The 21,661-nt window shown below is 40.0% G+C and overlaps 1 protein-coding gene across 7 annotated transcripts in view; it reads left to right on the top strand.

The window, feature by feature from the left end:
- Positions 1 to 21,661, top strand: part of adgrb1a (adhesion G protein-coupled receptor B1a) — a 651,114-nt gene that overhangs the window by 333,636 nt on the left and 295,817 nt on the right. For all 7 annotated transcript variants that reach the window (XM_069922257.1, XM_069922254.1, XM_069922256.1 and 4 more), the window contains exons 10-13: positions 3,820 to 4,014; positions 5,440 to 5,508; positions 8,838 to 8,946; positions 16,660 to 16,806. In XM_069922257.1, the coding sequence (XP_069778358.1) occupies positions 3,820 to 4,014; positions 5,440 to 5,508; positions 8,838 to 8,946; positions 16,660 to 16,806 (520 nt within the window). The remainder of the gene's footprint in view (positions 1 to 3,819; positions 4,015 to 5,439; positions 5,509 to 8,837; positions 8,947 to 16,659; positions 16,807 to 21,661) is intronic.

Genomic DNA, 21,661 nt, shown 5'->3' with positions numbered 1-21,661 from the left:
ACGCTGTGGTGCGACGCTGACCGTGCCGCCCAAGTTGAGGGAAGAGTGTCTGTGCAACATTTAACTGAGTGTGGTATCAAGTAACCCTGCTAATATGGAGTCAATGGGCTCAAGGGGAAAACTGCAATGCCTGAGTGATACTCCATATATAGGAAGATAGCTATGGTTGTTGAAGGCCAATTACTCAGAGCAGTGTCTACCCTTAGTAACCTGAACTGCTTCATCAATGATCGTCCTTCCAGAGTAAGATCAGAAGTGGGGGTGTTTATGAACAATTGGACAACGTTCACTTACATTCAGAGATTCTCAGTCAATTGTTTGCATGCCACAAGGCCAAGGCAACATTTAGACATAGGGTGGTAAGTAATATTTTCCCCACAAATCTGCCAGTCGATGAGCATCTCCTACAAGAAAGAGTCCAACCACCTGCCCATTCAACTGCGGCGATGCTGGGTCTGATGCCATCAACTTCCTGAGGGTTGACAAGGAATGCAACTGGACCCAACTGCATCAATATTGCAGTTATAAACAGCATATGAGAGGCCTGACACATCTTCCTCCATCCTGAATCCTCTTCGACATCCACAAGGAACAATACAGAGTGTGATGGAGTACGATCCAACTCCTTCGATGGATGCAGCTCCAAAACCAAGCAGTTGAACATCATTAAGGATTAAAGCTGTCCAATTGATTGGTAACCCCATCAACATTCCTTAATATTTAACCCTTCCAGTTACCTTGCTCATTAAGGGCAGCAGGTGAATCTGACATCAGCAGCCAAAGATCCCCTTCAAGGCACCCACTGTCCTGACTCGGAAATACCTGAATAACACTGTTTCTTCATTGTTGCTGGATATAAGTCATGGCACTCCCAACGCAACACCATTGCATCAGTACGTCATGAAAGTTTCTGTAGCTGTTCATCTCCATCGTCTCAAGGGCAATTGGGCAATGGACAATAAATACTTGCCTTTTCAGTGACAGCCAAATCCTCCAAAACAAAGAGTGAATAAGAAAATAACTTTTCTTCTTGCTTTCTGATGCATTTTGGGCAAAATATGTGGCGGGGTCATCAGCTTTTCCAATCCTGATTACAATGAGGCAAGGTAATACAATTTTCTCCTGCCATCATCACTTTTTTTGGAAGGTGTGCAAAAATATTGCAGAAGAAAATGTGGATTGCTCCCTGCAGGCTGAAATTTGGGTGATATTATGTTTGGATCTATACAAATATTACTGATGTGATTACTATGTTTGATATGTGAAGCCCTATTTAAAGCATAGAACTCACACCGCAAACAAAGTAATTTGGTTCCAAGATGATGATATTGAACTTAAATGTACTTCCAGCTGCTTCTGCCTGATGACAGTACTTGAATAGTTGAAACAATACACCTCAAAAACCAACTTGGCCAAAGCACCTACTTAATGCAGATTACTTTTACGTATTACTTTCATGAGATCCTTCCTAAACCAGTCCCCAAACAAAGCACAATCCCAGATGCACTGAACAACTTCTAAGCGCATTTTGAAGTGAAAAACGATGTGGCGGCAAAGAAGACCACCTCTCCTCCAAATAATCAGGTACTGTGTCTTGCAGTGACCAATGTAAAGAGAGAGTTAGGCAAGGTCAACCCATGGAAAGCTACTGGCCGGATAACGTTCCCGGCAGAGTGCTCAGAGGATGTGCACCTCAGCTAACAGATGTTCTCACCAACATCTTTAACATCTCCCTGAAGTGCCATGGTCCCAACATGCCTCAAAGCCACCACCATTGACCCCATGCCGAAGAAGTCTGTATCCTGCCTTAATGGCTACCACCCTGTCACACTAACATCATGGTCATGAAGTATTTCAAGAAATTCGTCATGGGCCACATTAAGCTCCTGCTGTCCTGTCACTGGATCCCATGCAATTCACATACAGACTCAACCGCTCTACAGATGTTGCCGTCTCCACCGTCCTCTATCTAGCCCTAACCCACCTGGAAAATAAGGTGTGGGTGTTTATTGACTTCAATTCAGCATTCAACACAATCATACTTTAGTACCTGATAAGGAAGTTGAGCCTGCTGGATCCAAACACCTCCCTCTGCAATTGAATTCTTGACTTCCTCTCAGGGAGACCTCAGGCAGTCCAGATCAGTAACAGTACTTCCAAGACCATCACACTGAGTATGGCCCCCCCCTCCCCACCCAGGGGCTGCATAGTGATTAGTCTACAGTCGTTCACTCTGCTGACCCATGACTGTACAGCTAAACACAGTTTCAATCACATCATCAAGATCAGTGATGACACGACCGCGGTGGGCCTTATTAGTAAGAATGAGGAGTTAGCCTACAGAGATGAGGTCCAGTTGCTAACAACCTGTATCAAAATGTTAATAAAACAAAAGAGATGGTTGTCGACTTCAGGACAACCTGGGGGGATCCATGCTCCGCTGACCATTGATGGCTCGGCTATTGAGGTTCTCAAAAGTATCAAGTTCCTTGGAGTGCACTTGGCAGAGAATCTCACCTGGTTCCTTAATACCAACTACATGGCCAAGAAAGCCCAGCAGTGCCTGTACTTCCTGCGAAGGCTGAGGAAAGTTCATCTCCCACCCTCCATCCTCACTACATTCTACAAAGGATGTATTGAGAGTATCTGCATTACCCCCTGGTTTGGAAGCTGTACCACCTCAGACCACAAGACCCTGCAGAGGATGGTGAAGTCAACAGAAAAGAATATTGGGGACTCTCTTCCTTCCATGAATGACATCTACAATACTCGATGTAGGCGAAAGGCAATAAACATTGTGAAGGAGTCCACACACCTCTCACATAAGCTGTTCTCCCTTCTGCCATCTGGTAGGAAATACCAGATTGGGCAACAGAGTTTTCCCCCAAGCCATCAGTCTCCTGAATTCCCAGAACATATGTGAATAGTGTACTGCGAACGTTTGCTGTATACGTCTTAATATTTTTAATATTTCAATGTGTTTAACTTCTATTTTAACTTATAATGATGTAAATATGCTCCTTGGTCCTGGAGAAATGTTATCTCGTCTCGTCTTTATCGTGCAAACATGGTAAGAATGATAAATAAAGGTGACTTGACAAATACATTTGTGATTAAATAGTTTATTTCATGAAGAGGATCTTTGGAGTACATCTCGCAAAGCAAGAAGCAATCATGTAGGGAATGGTAAAGACTTCGAGGGAAAACTTCTGAACATATCGTCAGAGAGGAAATGAATGGCGAAATGGAGCAAAGTAAAAAGATTCTGCACAAGAATTCCAGAGATAGAATGGGAAATATGTTTGCTTGTGCAATGGAAATGCTTTTTAAAATTGAAACCGCATTGTACTCTTCTATTTCAAAATAGTCTTTAAAGAAAGTGGCTGATTAATTAGTTGGTTGATAATTAAGATAATGAGATTTGAGCTTTATTGTGAGATATCTGCTTTACTAACTAGTGCAGTCCACAAAGACATTGATTAATTTCATATACATTCCACTTTAATACAAAGGAAGAACATGTTTGCATTTTGACAATATCAAAAGGATTAATTTGTTAGAATATATTCCAATTAAATGATTAAAAATAGTGCAGCAAGTATGAGGAATATCCACATCATTGAATTATAATGTAATTCCACTGTTTATTGCTCTTGTGGTTGGATTGTTGAAAAAATTCTCCTTGATATTTTCTGCAGAGTTTACTAATGAAGATCAGTGCATATATGGTTTTTATGCAAAACATATTTGTTTGCTCCAAGACTCTGTTCACGTTTTCCTCATCTTATGAATGGCACAAAATGTTTCTTTGACCTACAGACAAGGGAGCACTTGTCAAAGGCCCAGCGAGGGTTAGTCGGCGATGGGGTATCAGCAATTATAAGAAAGCTAGCAGATACTTCCGAGGGAGGAACCAGCTACAGTGGCGACATCTTAGCCTTGATTGACATTTTGAAGAACATGACAGAAATCTTCCGTAGGACGTACTATACTCCTGTCTCTGGAGATATCCAGGTTGGTAAACCATGATAATTGGTTGATGGAAAAGGAATAGAATGGAAGTTCTTGCCCTTGCTCTGACCTTCAGTCTAACAAGTACATAATCCAGTTCTGTCTTTTAATGTGGGGTATAGTAATCTTTGTCATTTGCTACATCAGAGAACAGTGGATCTCCAGTCTTTCAGAGTACTCCAAACTGAGCCTGATAAATTGGACATGTTATTCAGGGAGCTGAATAGACGAGACCTTGGTTCAGCCATGATCTTGTTGCACGGTGGAGAAAGTTCAAAATCCATTCAGCTTCTTTTCTTTATATTCCTTTATGTCTCTTGTGCCTTGATTAGGTTTCCTACCCATTCTTCTGCCAAAGTGCTTTCTTCCACATTTCCAGAAAATGTATGGAATTGGAAAGCAAGCAATCCAAGGAGATTCGTGGGCCTTCACTTGTTTTCAGTACAGTTAGCCAGTAGACTGAAGCAACCTTTGTGCTGAGAATGAAACGACAGTATAGTATTTTAACCCACTGTTATCCCTAATTATTGCAAAACTATTTTAAGTAAAACTTGTTTTGGGCTTATGTCTAGTTTCTTATAGGTATGAATCTGTGATTAAGTAGAAGCATCTGGTGAACATTCATTTGACATTTCTCATCTAACAAAATCCACAAGGGATAATGATTGTGCACAAAACAGGTCCAATTATGTGCATGGGGAACACCTCTTGCTATATTATGTTTGAGGGATATTACTGGAGCATTGGAGAGACTCCTGGGTTGCATTGAACCTGATATTCATATGCCAACAGAGATGAGACACAAGAGATTACATAGAACATAGAACACCACAGCGCAGTATAGGCCCTTCGGCCCTCGATGTTGTGCCGACACATAAATTCCTTTAAAAAGAGTAGTAAGCCCACCCTACCCCTTAATCCTCTATTTTTCTTTCATCCATATGCTGTCTTAGAGTCTCTTAAATGCACTTAATGTTTCAGTCTCCACCAACGTCCCTGGCAGGGCATTCCAGACACCCACGACTGTGTAAAAAAAACTTACCCCTGATGCCTCCCTTAAACTTCTTTTCTTTAACTTTGTTCTCTGGTGTTTGGTAATCCTGCCCTGGGAAACAGGTGCTGGCTGTCCCCACCATAATTGTGTGGATCTCTATCAAGTCTCCTCCCTTCCTACTATGCTCCAAAGAGAACAGTCCCAGCTCTGCCTCATAAGACTTGTTTCTCCAATCCAGACAACATCCTGGTAAATCTCCTCTCCACCCTCTCCATAGCTTCCACGTCCTTCCTATAATGAAATGACCAGAACTGAATTATTTTGCCCCAAACCACAAATGATCCCCATTGACCACATAGGCCTCTAAATTACTGTTCTGCTTGAGAGCAACTCATTTTATTATTAATGTTACATTCAACTTTTTGTTTTGACAGAATTTTGTTCAAATAGTAAGCAATTTATTATCAGACGAAAATAGACCAAGATGGAAAGAAGCTCAACTGGTAAGAGTCAAATATAGAAAGTCAATGTTGAAGTAAAAATGTTCTGTCGAAATGATAATTTATTCATTGACTGAACTGACTGCACAAGGTTGATCTCAACAGTTTCTTTTGATTAATAACCATGTTGTGATTGGCTGTTTCATTGTTAACAATGGATTTAAAACAGAGAGTGATTTTCATATGTTTCTGAGGGAATATTCTGTGGGTCCAGAAAAGCAAGTTGCTTTTGGAGTCTGCGTTTGACCTATCACTCACCAATGTTTTGCTTCATTTGAAAGTTTTAAAGATGTTTATGGATGGAAAGACACACAGTTATATGTCAGTTCAGGTTAATTTACTACATCAAGCTTGATCAGGGAAAAGTGACATTTGAACCTCAAAATTGCCAGACAATGAGGGTTGTATGTGGAAACGAGTAGAATGCAGTGTTCAGCAAACATCCAACCAACCATGCACCTGGAGGAAACACATCCAGGTCACAGGGATAATGTACAAACTCCTTACAGAGCCCGCCAGATTCGAAACTGGGCCACTGGCACTGTAACAGTGTTGTGCTAACCGCTACCTGACTCTGGTTGCAGCCAATTAGAGTGTTCTACCTGCTTACCCCATTGACTTAATTTTTTATCACTCTTCTTAAGGCCACACATAAGTGAATGGTGTCTCTGGCATTCGTTCAAACATGTGTGGGTCATGGCTGCAATAGGTCTGGAGCTGAATGTTCTTGTCACCTGATACGACCAAGATGCGTCTATGCTGCAATGGATGCACTGGACAAAATACACTCAATAGGTCGGACCACAATGACCCCAGGGATCTGGTGGGAGTCCTTATTGGAGTAAGAGCAATTTCCTATTGACCATGTGCAGAGGCAAATGGTTTCTGAGAATTTTAAATGATCAGCGAATCTATATTATGTTCTGACAGGGCTTTTAACACTCTTAAAAATGTAAATTAAATGTAAACGATGAATTTCACTTCTTTTTTGAAAGAATGTGATGTTTTGAGTGAGTCTGACAAATGCTTCAGTGCAGACGGAACACACTTCAGTTTATTTTTGTGGGAATAAAATGAGCTCATATTTTCAGATGGTTCTCTGCTGACTAGAGTCCACAGATTTGAATGTTCTGTTGCTATGGTAACAATCATGGACAAGATGGCCCAGAGAATGGATGGCAATGAGATTTTCTACAGCACATGTTCTTTAGTTACTTCAATAGCCTGATAATGAATCACATTAGCACATACAATGTCCAAAACAGATTTATCTAAAGCATCTCCTGACAAATCAGATTCAGCAGAAGCTCTGAGCTAAAGTGGTCATTTCACATGAGTTTAGAATGATGTAAGAATGCTCACGTTAATGCTGTTCTTTCATTCGTTGTGAGCTAAAGATAACATTTAATTAACATTTAGCCAACAAACATTTTTTTGGACTTTAATTTCCAAAAAAATATGTGCCTTATTTCTTGCACGATTCTTACCTTTCCAAGGGAATGCGAAAAGTGGAGGAATGAGGGAAAGGGAAGAGTGTGGGTGTGCGCGCGCATGGATGCGTGCTTGTGTGTGGTATGTGTGCAAGCATGTGTGCGTATTTGTGTGTGCTGTATGTGTATCAGAGAGAAAACATAGAACATTACAGCTCAGGATATTGTGCTGACCTACAAATACCTACCCCCTTACTTCATAACCCCTTATTTTTCATCGTCCATGTGCCTGTTGACAAGTCTCTTAAATGCCCCTATTTTTCCAGCCTCCACCACCACCCCGCCAATGCATTCCTGACATCCACAACTCTGTATAAAAAAAAACTTAGCACTAATGTCTCCCCTCAACTTTCCTCCCTTTACTTTGTACAGATGTCCTCTGGTATGGTAAAGAGGTGAAGGTGGTGGTAAAGATTGATATTTGACTGTATCAAAGAGATTGAATAGATTCTCAACATTCTTTTGACAAGATTCTTTCATGAACAATCTCTGTTTGGGTAATATTCTGTGCTGATGCCTCTAAACCAATAACCTCACATTAATCAGCAATTTCATGATAGAAACAGGAGAGTAATGGGAATAAAATGATCAAGATGGAATTGTGTGTGTGATGAGTTATTGAGACATCACAGAGACCGGAAGTCATATAACATGCATAAATGAAACATATGACCCAATATGTGCATTACCATCAAGTCTCCCTTCTACAGCTAGTCTGTCGTGTGCTTATCTAATTGCCTGGGCTTGGCCCATATCCCTCCAACCCTTCATTATCCATGTACATGTGCAAATGTCTTCCAAGTGCTGTAATTGTACTCACCTCTTCTACTTTTTACGATGCTCATTCCATATATGCATCATCTACTCTGTTGCCCTTTAGGGTCCCTTTAAATCTTTACCCCCTCATCTTAAACCTATGCTGTCCAGTTTTCTACTCTCCTACTCTGTTGAATAGATTCGAGCTATCCTCATTATCAATGCCCCATCATTTTGCATACCTCTAATGAAGAGAACGTTAAAGCCTACAGCCTCAGCATATGAAGAGTGGAGATAAATGTCACCACCAATTACTGTTCTATCATCAAATTGTTTCTTGGACAGGCATATGAATGCCAGAAAAATAGTGTCATGACCTAGGAAGGTTTCATATTTTTGATTAGGCAGGCACAGCATCATGGGCCAAAGGGCCATTACTGTACTCTACTGTAATGTTCTGTGCTCCACCAGCATTCAGTGTTAACCTTCACAATTTCTGCCATAGTCCCACCAGCCACACAACCCCCTCCCCTCTCTGCATTTTGCAGGACCGTCTGTAGACATGTTTGTGCATGGTCTCTCATTCACACAAACTCTCCCACCACATCATTCATTGTGCTCTTTCCCTTTCTTCTCAGTCATAAATCATTGAACAAACCAGTCTGTCCTATTCTACATGAGCTATGGAAACGATGCTTGCCATATGACAGAGCCAGACTTGGGCACAAACTAAGGAAAAAAGGCCAGCGGTTCTGCTTTACTTATCAATGTATAGTAAAGCTACTGTAGATCAGACGTTCAATGCTGTTTCTGAAATAGTGCCAGTTGTCATCTAATTGAACTGATTTTTATGGGTCTGCTGTTAGAATATTTACTTTGAAAGACACCCTAGTTGGTGGTCCTCAGGTACATCTATGTGTTCCATTCAAATTTTTCAGGTACTGTATATTACCATATATTAGGCTGCAATATTTAAACAATGTGATTAACATCGTCGAACAGGGATGGTGATTTTTTTTTAATCGGCAAATATATATTGAGTATATGACTGCTGTAATCCAAATGATGTTTGTTTTCATCTTGCAGACTGGACCAAACTCAAAGGCAGTGATGCAAACTGTTGAGGATTTTATCAATGTCGTTGGCTTTCGAATGAATGATTTCAGGGACTCTTATCTTGTGACTGAAAATCTTGGTGAGCTGATTTTTTTTTTACACTTTTAAAATGTTCACTTGGCATATGGCATGAATTGTTTTGTTGTTGTTTCCTTGGCATTGTGAGCGCAATAAGGATTTCCGGGTCTGGTACAGAGTTTCAGTGCTTTTCCTCCATCCCAACTACAGTTCACATTTGTGGACCTTTGAAGTCCCACATTTACCATTTCTGCACAAAACAAAGTGAAGGTTCAGACTTCAGCTTTTCCATTCTCAACATTAAACTTAGCACAATCAAGTTCAATAGTTGTTGAAAACGAGTACTTGTAAATTCACCATATTAACCTCTCATATACCCTGACAAACAAAAAACGCACAGAAATGCTTGAGGTACTCAGCCAGTGTCACAGAGTCCGTAAGAGGTGAAGACATTTTACCGGTATTTCAGGCCTGAGCACTTTTTCATGGTAGAAGCAAAAGGCAGGCAAACATCTTAATTAAAGACTAGAGATTAAGGGGAAAGTGGGAGCGGGAGGTGATCAGACCTAACAGCCAAAAGGTGTTAATTGGAAGGGATAAGAGGAAAGGTGAGAATTGATTTTGGCTCTGTGAAAGGAGAGAAGGAAAACGGAAAAGCTGAGGGAAGAAGATGGAGAGGTGGGGGGGGGGGGAGAGGTTTAATGGAAACCAGAGAAGTTGATGCTAATGCCGTTCGGTTGGAAGGTGCCCAGTCGTAAGATGAGGTGTTGTTCCTCCAATTTGCTGGCAGTACATGAGGCCATAGATAGATATGTCAGCAAGGGAATGGGATGAGGAATTGAAATGGATGGCTTATTTTAATTAAAATGCTTGCCTGCCTTTTGCTTATGCCTTGAGGAAGGACTCAGGCCCAAAATGTTGAAAATATATCTTTACTTGCTTTGGACGCTGCAAGACCGTTGAGACCCTCCAGCAATTTTGTGTGCTTTTACTACAATCTGAGTGTCTGCAAAAGTTTATGTTTTACTTTAATAATCAAACTATATTAGCTAACTAGCTCACTCAGCTCCAGGACTGCTAAAGCCACAAAGGTATAGTTAGTGTATCAGAATCAGAATTTATTGTCATAAACAAGTCATGAAATTCAATGTTTTGCAGGAGTGTCATAGTGTAAACATCCCTGTTGTAACCATCTATCAAAATTATTAAAAAAAAAATTAAAATATTAGTGCACAAAAAGTAAGGCACTATCTTTGGTTCATTGATTATTCAGGAATCTGATGGCAGCGGGGAAGAAGCTGTCCTTGTGCCGTTGAATGCTCGGCTTTAGTCTCCTGTACCTTTTTTCCCAATGGTAGCAGAGTGAAGAGGGCATGGCTTGGGTGGTGGGGGTCTTTGAGGATAGAGGCTGCTTTTTTAAGACACCGCCTCTTGTCGATATCCTCAATGGAGTGAAGTCTGGTGTCTGTGATGTTGCAGGCCAACTTAACAACCCTCTGGAGTTTATTCTTGTCCTGAGAGTTGGTGCCTCCATACCAAGCAGTGATGCAATCAGCCAGAACACTCTCCACGATACTCCTGCAGAAGTTTATGAGAGTTTTTGGTGACATGCCGAATCTCCTCAGGCACCTCACAAAGTAAAGCCGCTGGCAAGCCTTCTTTGTGATTGCATCAATGTGGAGGCTCCAGGACAGATCCTTGAAGATGTTTACCACCAGGAATTTGAAGTTCTTAACCCTTTCCACTACTGATTCCTCGATGAGGTCTGGGTTCTATTCCCCTGACTTCCTCCTGAAGTCAAAAATTATCTCCTTGGTTTTGCTGAAGTTGAGCGCAAGGTTGTTATCATTACTCCATTCAATGAGCTGATCTATCTCCCTCCTGTATGCTTTCTCATTGCCGCTTGTGATTCTGCCAACAACTGTGGTGTCGTTGGCAAGCTTGTAGATAGCTTTAGAATTCTGCCTGGTCACACATTCATGGGTGTATAATGAGAAGAGCAGTGGGCAAAGCACACATCCTTGGGGTGCGCCTGTGTTGAGAAGGAGATGTTGTTTCCAATTTATACAAACTGTGGTCTTATGATGACAAAGTTAAGGATCCATTTGCAGAGTTGGGTACAGAGGACTTGAGTTTATGGCTTCTTGATCTGCACTGAGGAAATAATGGTGTTGAAGTCTGAGCTATAGTCGATGAAGAGCAGTCGTATGTATAAATTTTCGAGATGATCCAGAGATGCGTGGAGCAGATGGTTTTTGGTGAATTACGATGATAGGTGAATTGCAGTGGGTCTAGATCTTTGCTTAGCTACGGGTTAATTCTGGCCATGATCATCTTCTCAAAGCATTTCATCACAGTAGAAGTTAGTGCTACTGGGCAGTAGTCATTGAGGCAGCTCACTCTACTCTCTTGGGCACTGACCAATATGATTGAAGCCCTTTTAAAGCGGGTGGGAACCTCTGACTGCAGAAATGAGAGGTTGTAAATGTCCATGACCATTCTGGCTAGTTGGTTGGCTCATTACCCTGTCATCAGTAGAATACTGAAGGAAAGCTTTGTAACAACATTTTGGATAGCAATATCCCACCAATGGCAATGGTGCTGAGTCCATTGTGGTGTGGCAGCAAGTGCGATTTGTCTCACTTGAGTGCAAAGGTAGGATCTCACTCTAACATCCCATCTGAACACAGCATCCCAAGTACTGACATACTTTCTCATCATTGCAATGAAATGCCAATCCAGATCAGATGCTCGAGTGGGGCTTAAACCAATGATATCTGACGAGAAGAGTTTTTGCAGTAATCTAACGATATTACTCACAGAAGATGAATGTTACCCTGGGTCAGCAAGTCACTTCACTGTTGTATTTGACACTAATTCACGGAGACCAAGAAGTCTCAAAATCAGAAGAACACAAACCAGTCCTCATCAAGGGATTAGCAGTGAAAAGGGTCAAAAGCATCAAATTTCTGGGTATCAACATCTCTGAGGATCTGTCCACGTTGAAGCAATCATGAAAAAGACTCGTCAGTAGCTCTATTTCATGAGGAGTTTGATGAGATTTGGTATGTCACCAAAGACTCGCAAAAATTTGTACAGGTGGAGAGAATTCTGACTGGTTCCATATCATCTGGTCTGATATGGAGATGCCAATGCACAGAACAAGAAACTAGAGAGTTATTAACTCAGCCAGCGACATCACTGGTGCCAGATTTCACTCCATCAAGGAAATCTACAAGATGCGGTGTCTTAAGAAAGCTGCCTCTATCCTCAAGGACTCCCATGGCCCAGGCCACTCTGCTACCATTGGGGGAAAAAAGATACAGGAGCCTGAAGATGAGTACTAAGCGACACAAGGACAGCTTCTTCCCCTCTGCCATCAGATTGCTGAGTGGACAGTGAACTACAGACATGACCTCACTTTGATCTATTTTCTTGCTAAAATTATAGATGTAATTTATAGCAATATTTTTACTGTAATGCTACTGCAATATTGCCAATTTTGTGGCATGTTCATAACAATAAATTCTGATTTGATTCACTATTTTCTCTCTGATCCCATTAGGATCTCTTCTAGGGCAGGGCTGACCTGTTTGAGAGGCATGGGTTGCACCTGAACTGGAATAGGATCAAAATCCCGAATGGGACATTTGATAGATCTACTTGGTAGGGTAGGGTTTAAACTAGTCTGGCAGGACTGAGACCCAAAGCAGTACTGTGGCACAGAAAAAAAGTTGAGGCAAAACTTTCCCTCTTCCAAGTAGAACAATTCCAGTTTCTCGGGAACTGACTCATGTCCAGAAGAATTCCAGTGAATCCTAGGACATAGGCAGAATGGGCAAAAAAGTGACAGATGGAATTCAATCCAGATATGTGTGAACTGATGCATTTTTGAAGGTCAAACTTGAAGATGGAGTACATGGTTAATGGCAGTGTGGAAGAACAGAGAGACTTTTGGGTCCAAATCCACAGGTCTCTCAAGGTTGCTGGGCAGGTTGATAGGGTAGTCAAGAAGGCTTATGTTATGTTAGCGTTCATTGGTAGGGGGATTGAGTTCAAGAACCATGAGGTAATGTTGCAGCTCCATAAAACTGTGCTAAGACCACACTTGGAATATTGTGTTTTGTTCTAGTTGCCTCATTACAGGAATGATGTGGAAGCTTTGTGGAGGTGCAGAAGAGATATATCAGGATGTTGCCTGGACTGAAGAATGTGTCTTATGTGACAAGTTTAGTAGAGCTAGGGATTTTCTCTTTGGATTGAAAAAGAATGAGAGATAACTTAAAGGAGGTGTTAAAGATTATGGGAGGCATTGATACGGTGGGCAGCCAGCACCTTTTATGTAGGGTGACAGCAGCAAGTACAAGAGGAGGAAAGTTCAGGGGTGAAGTCAGTGGTAGGTTTTTTACCCATAGTAGGTCACAGAAGTGCATTGCCAGGGTGATGGTGGAGGCTGGCACAATAGGGACGTTTCAAAGACTCTTAGACTGGCACGTTGAAGCAAGAAAAATAGGGGTTATGGATGAGAGATAGTGGAAGTCAGAATTTTGTGGAGTAAGTTTATAAATATAGTTCAGCACAGTATCGTATGCTGAAGGACCAGGACTGTGCTGTAATATTGTATGCTGTATAGGTTCAGTAAGAAGAGTATTTAGTTTTTCTTTCCACATAATCTTCTGAAACTGTGATCCAACAAAGACTGAAATGATTTAATAAACAAATATTATAGGGGACATCAGGCTTGTGAAACTTCAATGGAAAATATGAAGGACACACCAGATTAAATAATTCAAAATTATCTACTTTAATCGTTTAGTTGTTTATGCAAATTAATTTTGTTTCCATTTTCTTTCATTTATATAAGATTACCATAATTGTCACCTGTAAGTGAACTGTGTTCAATTGGTTTGAGTAATTGCTTTTCGGCATGAGAATCAGTGCTTCCAAAGTGTTGAACAGAATAAACTGACATTGTGAAATGGAATCCATATGAACAAAAACAACACATATTTTCTCTCGTAAGAAATCATGCAACAAGTGTGTCTTCTATAATTGAGTACTGCGGAGAATTTTTGCTTGAGGGTTTTTTATTGTTTATTTCCCTCATTTTTTAAAAAATGCCAAATGTATTTTGATTTTTCACACAGCAGAACTTTTACTACAGCATACTATATCTTTGGCTGTGAATTAATTGGAAAATATAGGCCCCTAAAGGACTTCCTTTTATTCAGCAAGAAGTCAAGTAAATTAATTGCTTTATTCCTGCAAAGACTTATTTTTCTCCAGGGATTTGTCACAAATAATACTTATTTAGTATGGAATGTCACTTTTCACAATTATTATTTCAATGCATGGTTCCAAAATGAATTGAAATTGCCTGCTTATCCTAAACCAGTGGCCTACCCTGATTGTTAAGAATGTGATTTTTGGAATCTTGTTCTCTGCTGGAATGCTGTGACGTGGTATATTGATTGCAGGAACCAGTGGTTCGCATCCTTTTTCTTTCCACTCACGTACCACTTTAAGTATTCCCTATGCCATAGGTGCTCTATGATTAGTAAGGGATTGCTAAAGGTGGTATGTGGGTGGAAAGAAAAAGTTTGAAAACCACTGTTTTAATTGTACCTAATTGACTCGTTTCGTGCACGGTTTCATCACTCCAAAGGAAATGGACCCCAATGACAGTTTTTCTCTGCAAAATATTTCAGTAACAATTGGGTCTAGAGCAGTGATTCTCAATCTTCCCTTCCCACTCACATCCCACCTTAAGAAATCCCTTACGAATCACAGAGCACCGATGGCAAAGTGATATGTGAGTGGAAAGAAGATGATTTAGAACCAGTGTTTTAGACTGAAGGAAAATTAATGGCTAATGTTACGATCCCAGAGGACCCCAAAACCCAGCAGCAATAGATATTCACCAAGACCAATGGTTACTTAAACAAAAGTGGCTTTTAATTATCTTTAAACATGAAAACAGAATCACACTTTAACTTATTACTATTAACTTAGCTAACCTAACTTAACCCCTTTCTAATTCTAAGCGCATGTGTATGTAATGTGTGAGTAAGTTTAGAAAAGTTCTTTAATTCACAGTCCAATCTCACTTCTCATTCCTCCAAGTTCACTGATTGAGGGAATTCTTATACTGTGCACATTTATGAAGTTCACCAGGTTTTGGTGTTTGAAAGGTAAATAGTTACCACTCAGGAAGGTTCTTGTTGGTGTTCAGAGAGAGATTGGTCACTGGATACAAACTGATTCCTTTCTAATCAGCCACATCAGTGTTTTGCTGAAGAAACTTGCCCAATCAGTGTTTTCCGGATGATAACCTTTCTTTCAGGTCACCACAGAGTTCCTTTTTGTTTCCCTTATTCCAAGTGAAACATTAGGCAGCCAGTCCTCTTGCATGGACCACAAGGACTTTGACTAGGCTGAACTAAGCACTCACAACCCATCTTCAAAGTGGGGTTTTTCCACAAGCTTGCCAGCTTGTCCTGTTCCAGTCCCATCTGCTGTAAAATTGCAGAACTGAATTCTCTCTCTCTTCTCTCTCTCTCTCTCTCTCTCTCTCTCTCTCTCTCTCTCTCTCTCTCTCTCTCTCTCTCTCTCTTTTCACTTTTTATCTCAGGGTTGAGAAGTATACCACTCAGCTGCATAATCTCACTCCACCTTTCATGTAATCAGAGTAAATCTGTACTTCAGTTCTATGCACAGTTTTAACTTCATTTGATAATTCAAGTACTCAAATAGATACCAGACAAATAGTTGTTGTAGCCTGTAAATGCAGCCTTAATTAGTAGGCTTAGTCTCTGGGAGAAGATGACACCTTATTACTGCTAATTTTGTTTGAGTAACTGCTTCTTAATTTTTCATCCAAAGTGGCCAAACTGTAATTTTATGTCTCCTAACTCCATGAGAGATCTGAAATCGAATACCGTTAACTTTTTAAATTCATTTGTCAGATGATCGCTCAGTCATTAATTTTCTTCTGTGCTGAAGGGGGAACTCTATTGAGTTGAACTTGATCCTTTCCTCAATGATTGGGCTCACTTGGTCTCTTGCCTTCAGAAGCGTTGGGTAATAAGTTGGATTATTGAACTCAAATGTTTTCGTAGTTTAAAGCATATGCTACTTTAAATAAATATGTTTTGACATTTCTTTGATTAATCTATCAGGTAGTAAGAGCTATTTATTATGTACAGAGATATAATCCTTCTTTTTAAACATACCTGTGTTAAGAGCGGAACCAATATTTAATGTTTTGGTGCATGTGATAATTTTTCTATTGTGTTATGCTCCAGATGTCTCCAAACATAAATCCTTACTCTTATTTGTTTAGCAAAATGATTGAAAGTGATTGACAATTTTCTCCCAAGTCCTAGGCATGCTCCAATATGCATTCCTGTTTACACATCCATACCCATTAAAGACCTAACGAATATTCAGAATTGACATTTTCATTCCTAATTCTTGAGCTTTCCACTATGCTGACTGTAAAGCACATTCCCAACACTATATCTAAGAGAGGTGAGATGATCCAGTTTTGCTGATTAGTGGGAATAGTTTGATAGTGAAAACTCAGTGACCAGGTTAGAGCTTTGCAATAACATAAAAATTGGGAGGTGTATTGTCCAATTAATTTCAGTTTTATTTTGGATGATTCAGGAAATGGTGATGAATTTCTCCAATATCCTTGTACATTGTAGCTCGTCAGAATTCAAGAGCATCTGTCACCAAATAAGAGGTTTGGTACATTTATTTTGTTTTTCAGTGATATGCATTTATAAACGCCCAGCCAATGGGGCTACAGATATCAATTTCCCTATGAAAGGTTGGAGAGGGATGGTCAACTGGGCGAGGAATTCTGAAGATAAAGTTACTATTTCAAAAAATATATTTTCCACTGGGAGATCAACAGGTATGATGATATGTTCATTTAATTTTATTATTGGAGCTTTGAGATATATAATTATAGATAACATAAAATAATGTTATCAATAATAAGCCACCTATCAATACCAATTCCTGATACAGACGAGGTATTAGTGGGCTAATGGTAGGATGGATGACCACGACGAGTTTAGCTGTCCAATGTCTTTCTCTTCTGGATGACTGGCCCCATTACATTTGCTTTTGTCAACATTGCACATTTAATAAATTGCACAGTAAAATCTTCATTATCTGGTACCTATGGGATTGCAGGTGCTGGAAATGCAAATTTTCCAGTTGAGTGAGATTCACTCTTCTAATGCCTAACCAATATACCTACATTAAGAATACACCATTTACAAGGCAAGAGACTGCAAAATGCAAAATAATAGCCAAAAAAAATCAGATTTTAATTATGTTAAGTTCACTTTAATCAAGTAATTCCCATAACTCAAAACTTTAATTCAAACCATGGTCACTGGAGCTGTGACAGTGTTGCACTTGCCGCTAAATGTGCTGCCATCATAATTAAGCCCCCCTCCCCACCAAGTTTACAGATAAAGTTTACTAGTATACTTAATAATATGCTAATAAAAATAAAGACTTTTATAGGCATGGATAAAGAGATACTTTGGGAGAGTTGCCCCAGCGGCGAGTGGCGTCGACTGGCTCTTCATCCTGGGTTCCACCATTTTATTCAAACACAACTTAATTCAAACGGCTCCTACGGGCGTAGCTAAATGTTTGCTCCCAAGGGGTGGTGTGTTGCTTCGGAGACATTTACTTTTACAGTTTTAAACTTCTATTTAAATTTTTATTTAAAACTTTATTTATGCTTATTCATTTTGAAAAAAAATGCTTTATTATTTCCTCAATTTTTTTTCTGGTTGATTGAATGCCGGATAATGAAGAGTTTACTATATTTTCGCACTGTATTTGATAATAAACTCTCATTCTATTCACGATAGAAATAGTGGACCAATTATGTAAATATTACTCCCAAGGGTTGGAAAAATGTAGAGTTTGTCCAGTGCTTACTTTGTCCCCAGTGTCAATTAACGTTAACTGGTGCAACTTGGCATCTGAGGTGAGAAACTTTGGGACTATTGGGAGAAGATCTATATATGGTAATATATACAAACAGTTCAAGCTAACGTGGTAAATGCTGGATGACTTTTAATAAAGTTTATAAATGGGTTTTTACAATAAAGATGGTCAATGGAATTAGAAGACTTGGTCAATATTTTGCAAACATCGCCTTGGATCAATGGAAACACTGATACCCAGAGTATAATACGATTTTGTGGTTTTTCTCTCTGTTATGTGATGTTTCCCTGTGGAATGGACTGTTTACTTTAGTTTGAAGTAATGATGAGCACTTGGAACTTTCCAATTCTAGATTAAAAATCATTACGGTCATGGTGCAAATTACAAGGAGAAATTAAAAAAAACAATTAAAATATGATTTGCACTTTAAATTCACTTTGTGTTTGGCCTTTGGAAACCTTCTCAAGTGACAAGCAACATCCTCCTCATCTTGGAAAGAACGCCAATTGCAAGGATCAGACATCTGATATTAATATTTCTTTAAATTTTAATATTTAAAAAAAATTTAGACATACAGCACGTAACAGGCCCTATTGACCCATGAGCCCATGCCGCCCAATTACACCCAATTGACCAATAACCCTTGTACATTTTGAAAGGTGGGAGGAAACTGGAGCACCAGCAGACATGGGGAGAACATGCAAAGTCTTTACAGTCAGCAGTGGATTCGAACCCCGGTCACTGGGATTTTAGCATTTGCGCTAACCATTAAGTTTATATAATCTAATTGGCAACTCACTCATTGCAAGGCCTCGACAGATGTTATGGAAAGAAAAGTTGAAAGGAAGGACAAGAGGAGAGTCTAAATCAATACTTGGAATTATGATGATGAAGCCATTACAGAGACTTGGCTGCAAGACAGACAGGATTGATAGCTCTGGATGATGATGTTTTAGAAGTCAAAAATAAGATAGGTACGTCTGCTTTGATGGGGTTATACTTTTGGCTCCCAATAGTCACCAAGTGGTAGAGGAATAGATATCGAGACAGATTATGGAAAGATGTAAAAGCAAGCTGGGTGTTGTAGAGGGAGACCATAATGTCCTTAGTGTCAGAGGCTTAGACAGGGCAGAATTTATTGAATGCATCCAGGATGGTTTCTGGAACCAGAATCTTCCAGCATTTTCTCTTCTTGATCATGAATTGTTAATTTAACTTTTAAAATTTAATTTAATTTAGACATACAGCATGCTTACAGACCCTGCCAGCACACAAGCTTATGCCGCCAAAATACCCCAATTAACCTACAACTCCTGTACATTTTGAAAGGAGGGAGGAAACCGGAGCAACCAGAGGTTCTCTAGTGCTGTTATCTTTGGCTTGGCTTCGCGGACGAAGATTTATGGAGGGGTAAATGTCCACGTCAGCTGCAGGCTCTAACTGTGCCACCAAGTGATTGAATGCTAACAATATTTTTGAGGCATCTTTACAAGAACCTTTATTTTTCCTGTAGCCACCTATGCCTTTTCCACTTTATGATCTGGTGACAGAGGCATCGTTTCCTTTGTCAAATTTGCTTTAAAGCCTTGTATTTGTTTCTGGCATGAATGCTGTGCTCCCGAAGTATAAATTGGAGAGGCACGTCAAGCATTTACAAGGACAGCCTGCATGAGTCTTTTGTGAAGAGCCTTTTAAAATCTGTGGATCGACACTGAACCTCAGCTGTTTTGTTTGTCAAGGTCTTGAACCCTTTTTCTGAGGTTTCCATGGAAAAATGCAATTTTATTGTACATTTCCACTGTAATTAATGCTTAGGAGCATTAAAACTTTTGGATGTTTTTGACGCAAGTCAGAATTTGTTAATATTTTTTCTTAAGTCCCAATTTTCAGGCATAGGGTACATTTAACTTGGCAGATACAGTAATGCACAGCTTCAGTGACCCAAGACAGCATGGATTCTGCACATTCTCCATGTGACTCCATGGGCTTCCCTTGGGGTTCTCCAGTTCCCTTACACATTGCAAAAACATGCTGTTAGGTTATCCTAGGTAGTTTACAAGGACTTGTATGAGCAGATAGGTTGCATTGAGGAGAGGGATTGAGGGAATTGCTCTGAGAGCTGACAGAATTACAAAGTCAAAGAAGCATACAACATTGAAACAGGTTTTATCAGGCCAACTTGCCCGCACCAATTAAAATATCCTACCACACATCCCACCTGCTGCATTTGGCCTTATCCTTCAAAACCAACCTCAACCTTTTTTTCCTACTCACAGATCACCTTAAGTAATCCCTTATAGCATCTTATGTGGAAAGAAAAAGCTTCTAAACATATCCTATCCATGTATGCATATAGTACTTTTTTCTTAAACTGTAGTATCTGCCTCAGCCACCTCCTTCCATCAGCTCACTCCATGCACTCACCACTATCTGTGTAAAAACAAATACTCCTCAGGTTCCTATTAAATCTCTCTCCCTTCACCATAAACTTATGTCCTCAGATTACCGATTCCCCGACATAATTTTAAAAACATTTCATGACACAGTACGGTTGACAGTCAAAGGCCCATTAAATATATTCCAATCACATCCAATTAACCTTCCAACCCTGTAGATTTTGGGGGAAGGGCGGAGGGAAGGGGAGATGAGGAACCAGACTGTCTGGAGAAAATCCATGCAGGTCACAGGGAGAAAATACAAACTCCTTACAGACAGCGCCGGATTCAAATCTGGGTTGCTGGTGCTCTAATAGGTTTAGCCAGCCACTTACTAACTATGTCTCCTTCTGAGCACAAGCCTCTCTGCATTTACCTGATCTAATCCTCTCAGGATTTTGTACCTATCAATGAGATTACCCCTCATCCTCCTGCGCTGCAAGGAATAAAGCCCTTGCCTTCTCAACCTGTCCCTGTGGCTCAGGTTCCTGACTCCTGGCAACATTCTTATAAATCTTCTCTGTACCTTCTCCAGCTTGACCACATCTTTACTGCAGCATGGTAACCAAAGCTGAACCCAGCACTCCAAATGTGGCCTCACCAACATCTAATACAACTGCCACATGACCTTCCAACATCAATGCTCAAGACTCTGACTGATGAAGACCAACACGTCTTTGTATGTTATTGGGAAATGTGGAATTATTCTACCCCGGGTTATTTGCCATTGAAGCTAATAAGCAAAGGTGATGTCACCAGCAACAATGAGAAGCTGCCACTTTCTTGCATTGCGCAGCCTAACACTTTTGTGGTGTTATTGAGTGCTCGGAGGTCTCCGCTTGGCCCTTGTTTCATTCTTAACATTGCTTGTCTTTAAAAATTGTTTGGATTTAGTTTATTTTTAGGAAATATTCAATATTTAAATCAAGCTCATGGAATTTTTTTTTACTGCAAACTAATATCATGTGCCAGCCAACTTAATGTTCACTGATTGTGTATTTAATAGAATCCATACAGATTTTGGAATGAATGGACACTCATGCCATCATTTTTGATGAGGTTTGAACTCTGGGCATAAAATGGACAAATTCCTACAAACTATTTTTTATTGAAATTCAGTTTGTCATTAATTGTAACTACAGGATAGGCAATATTCTAAGTCACTGACAATAAACTCATAATAAAAAACACCATTAAGGCAATTGACTATAACCAGCAGAACAAATCAAAGGATCTCATTGTAAAGTCTTCAAAGTCAGACAACACTTTGAGTAATGACAGATTGATCAGGCGGCATGGTTAATACAGCAGTTAGCACATTGCTAATACAACTGGGGTTCGATACTGGCACACTTTGTAAGG

Source organism: Narcine bancroftii, chromosome 2 (assembly GCF_036971445.1).
Source record: "Narcine bancroftii isolate sNarBan1 chromosome 2, sNarBan1.hap1, whole genome shotgun sequence".
NCBI classification, from domain to species: Eukaryota; Metazoa; Chordata; class Chondrichthyes; order Torpediniformes; family Narcinidae; genus Narcine; species Narcine bancroftii.
This window is presented reverse-complemented; position numbering and strand designations above follow the sequence as displayed.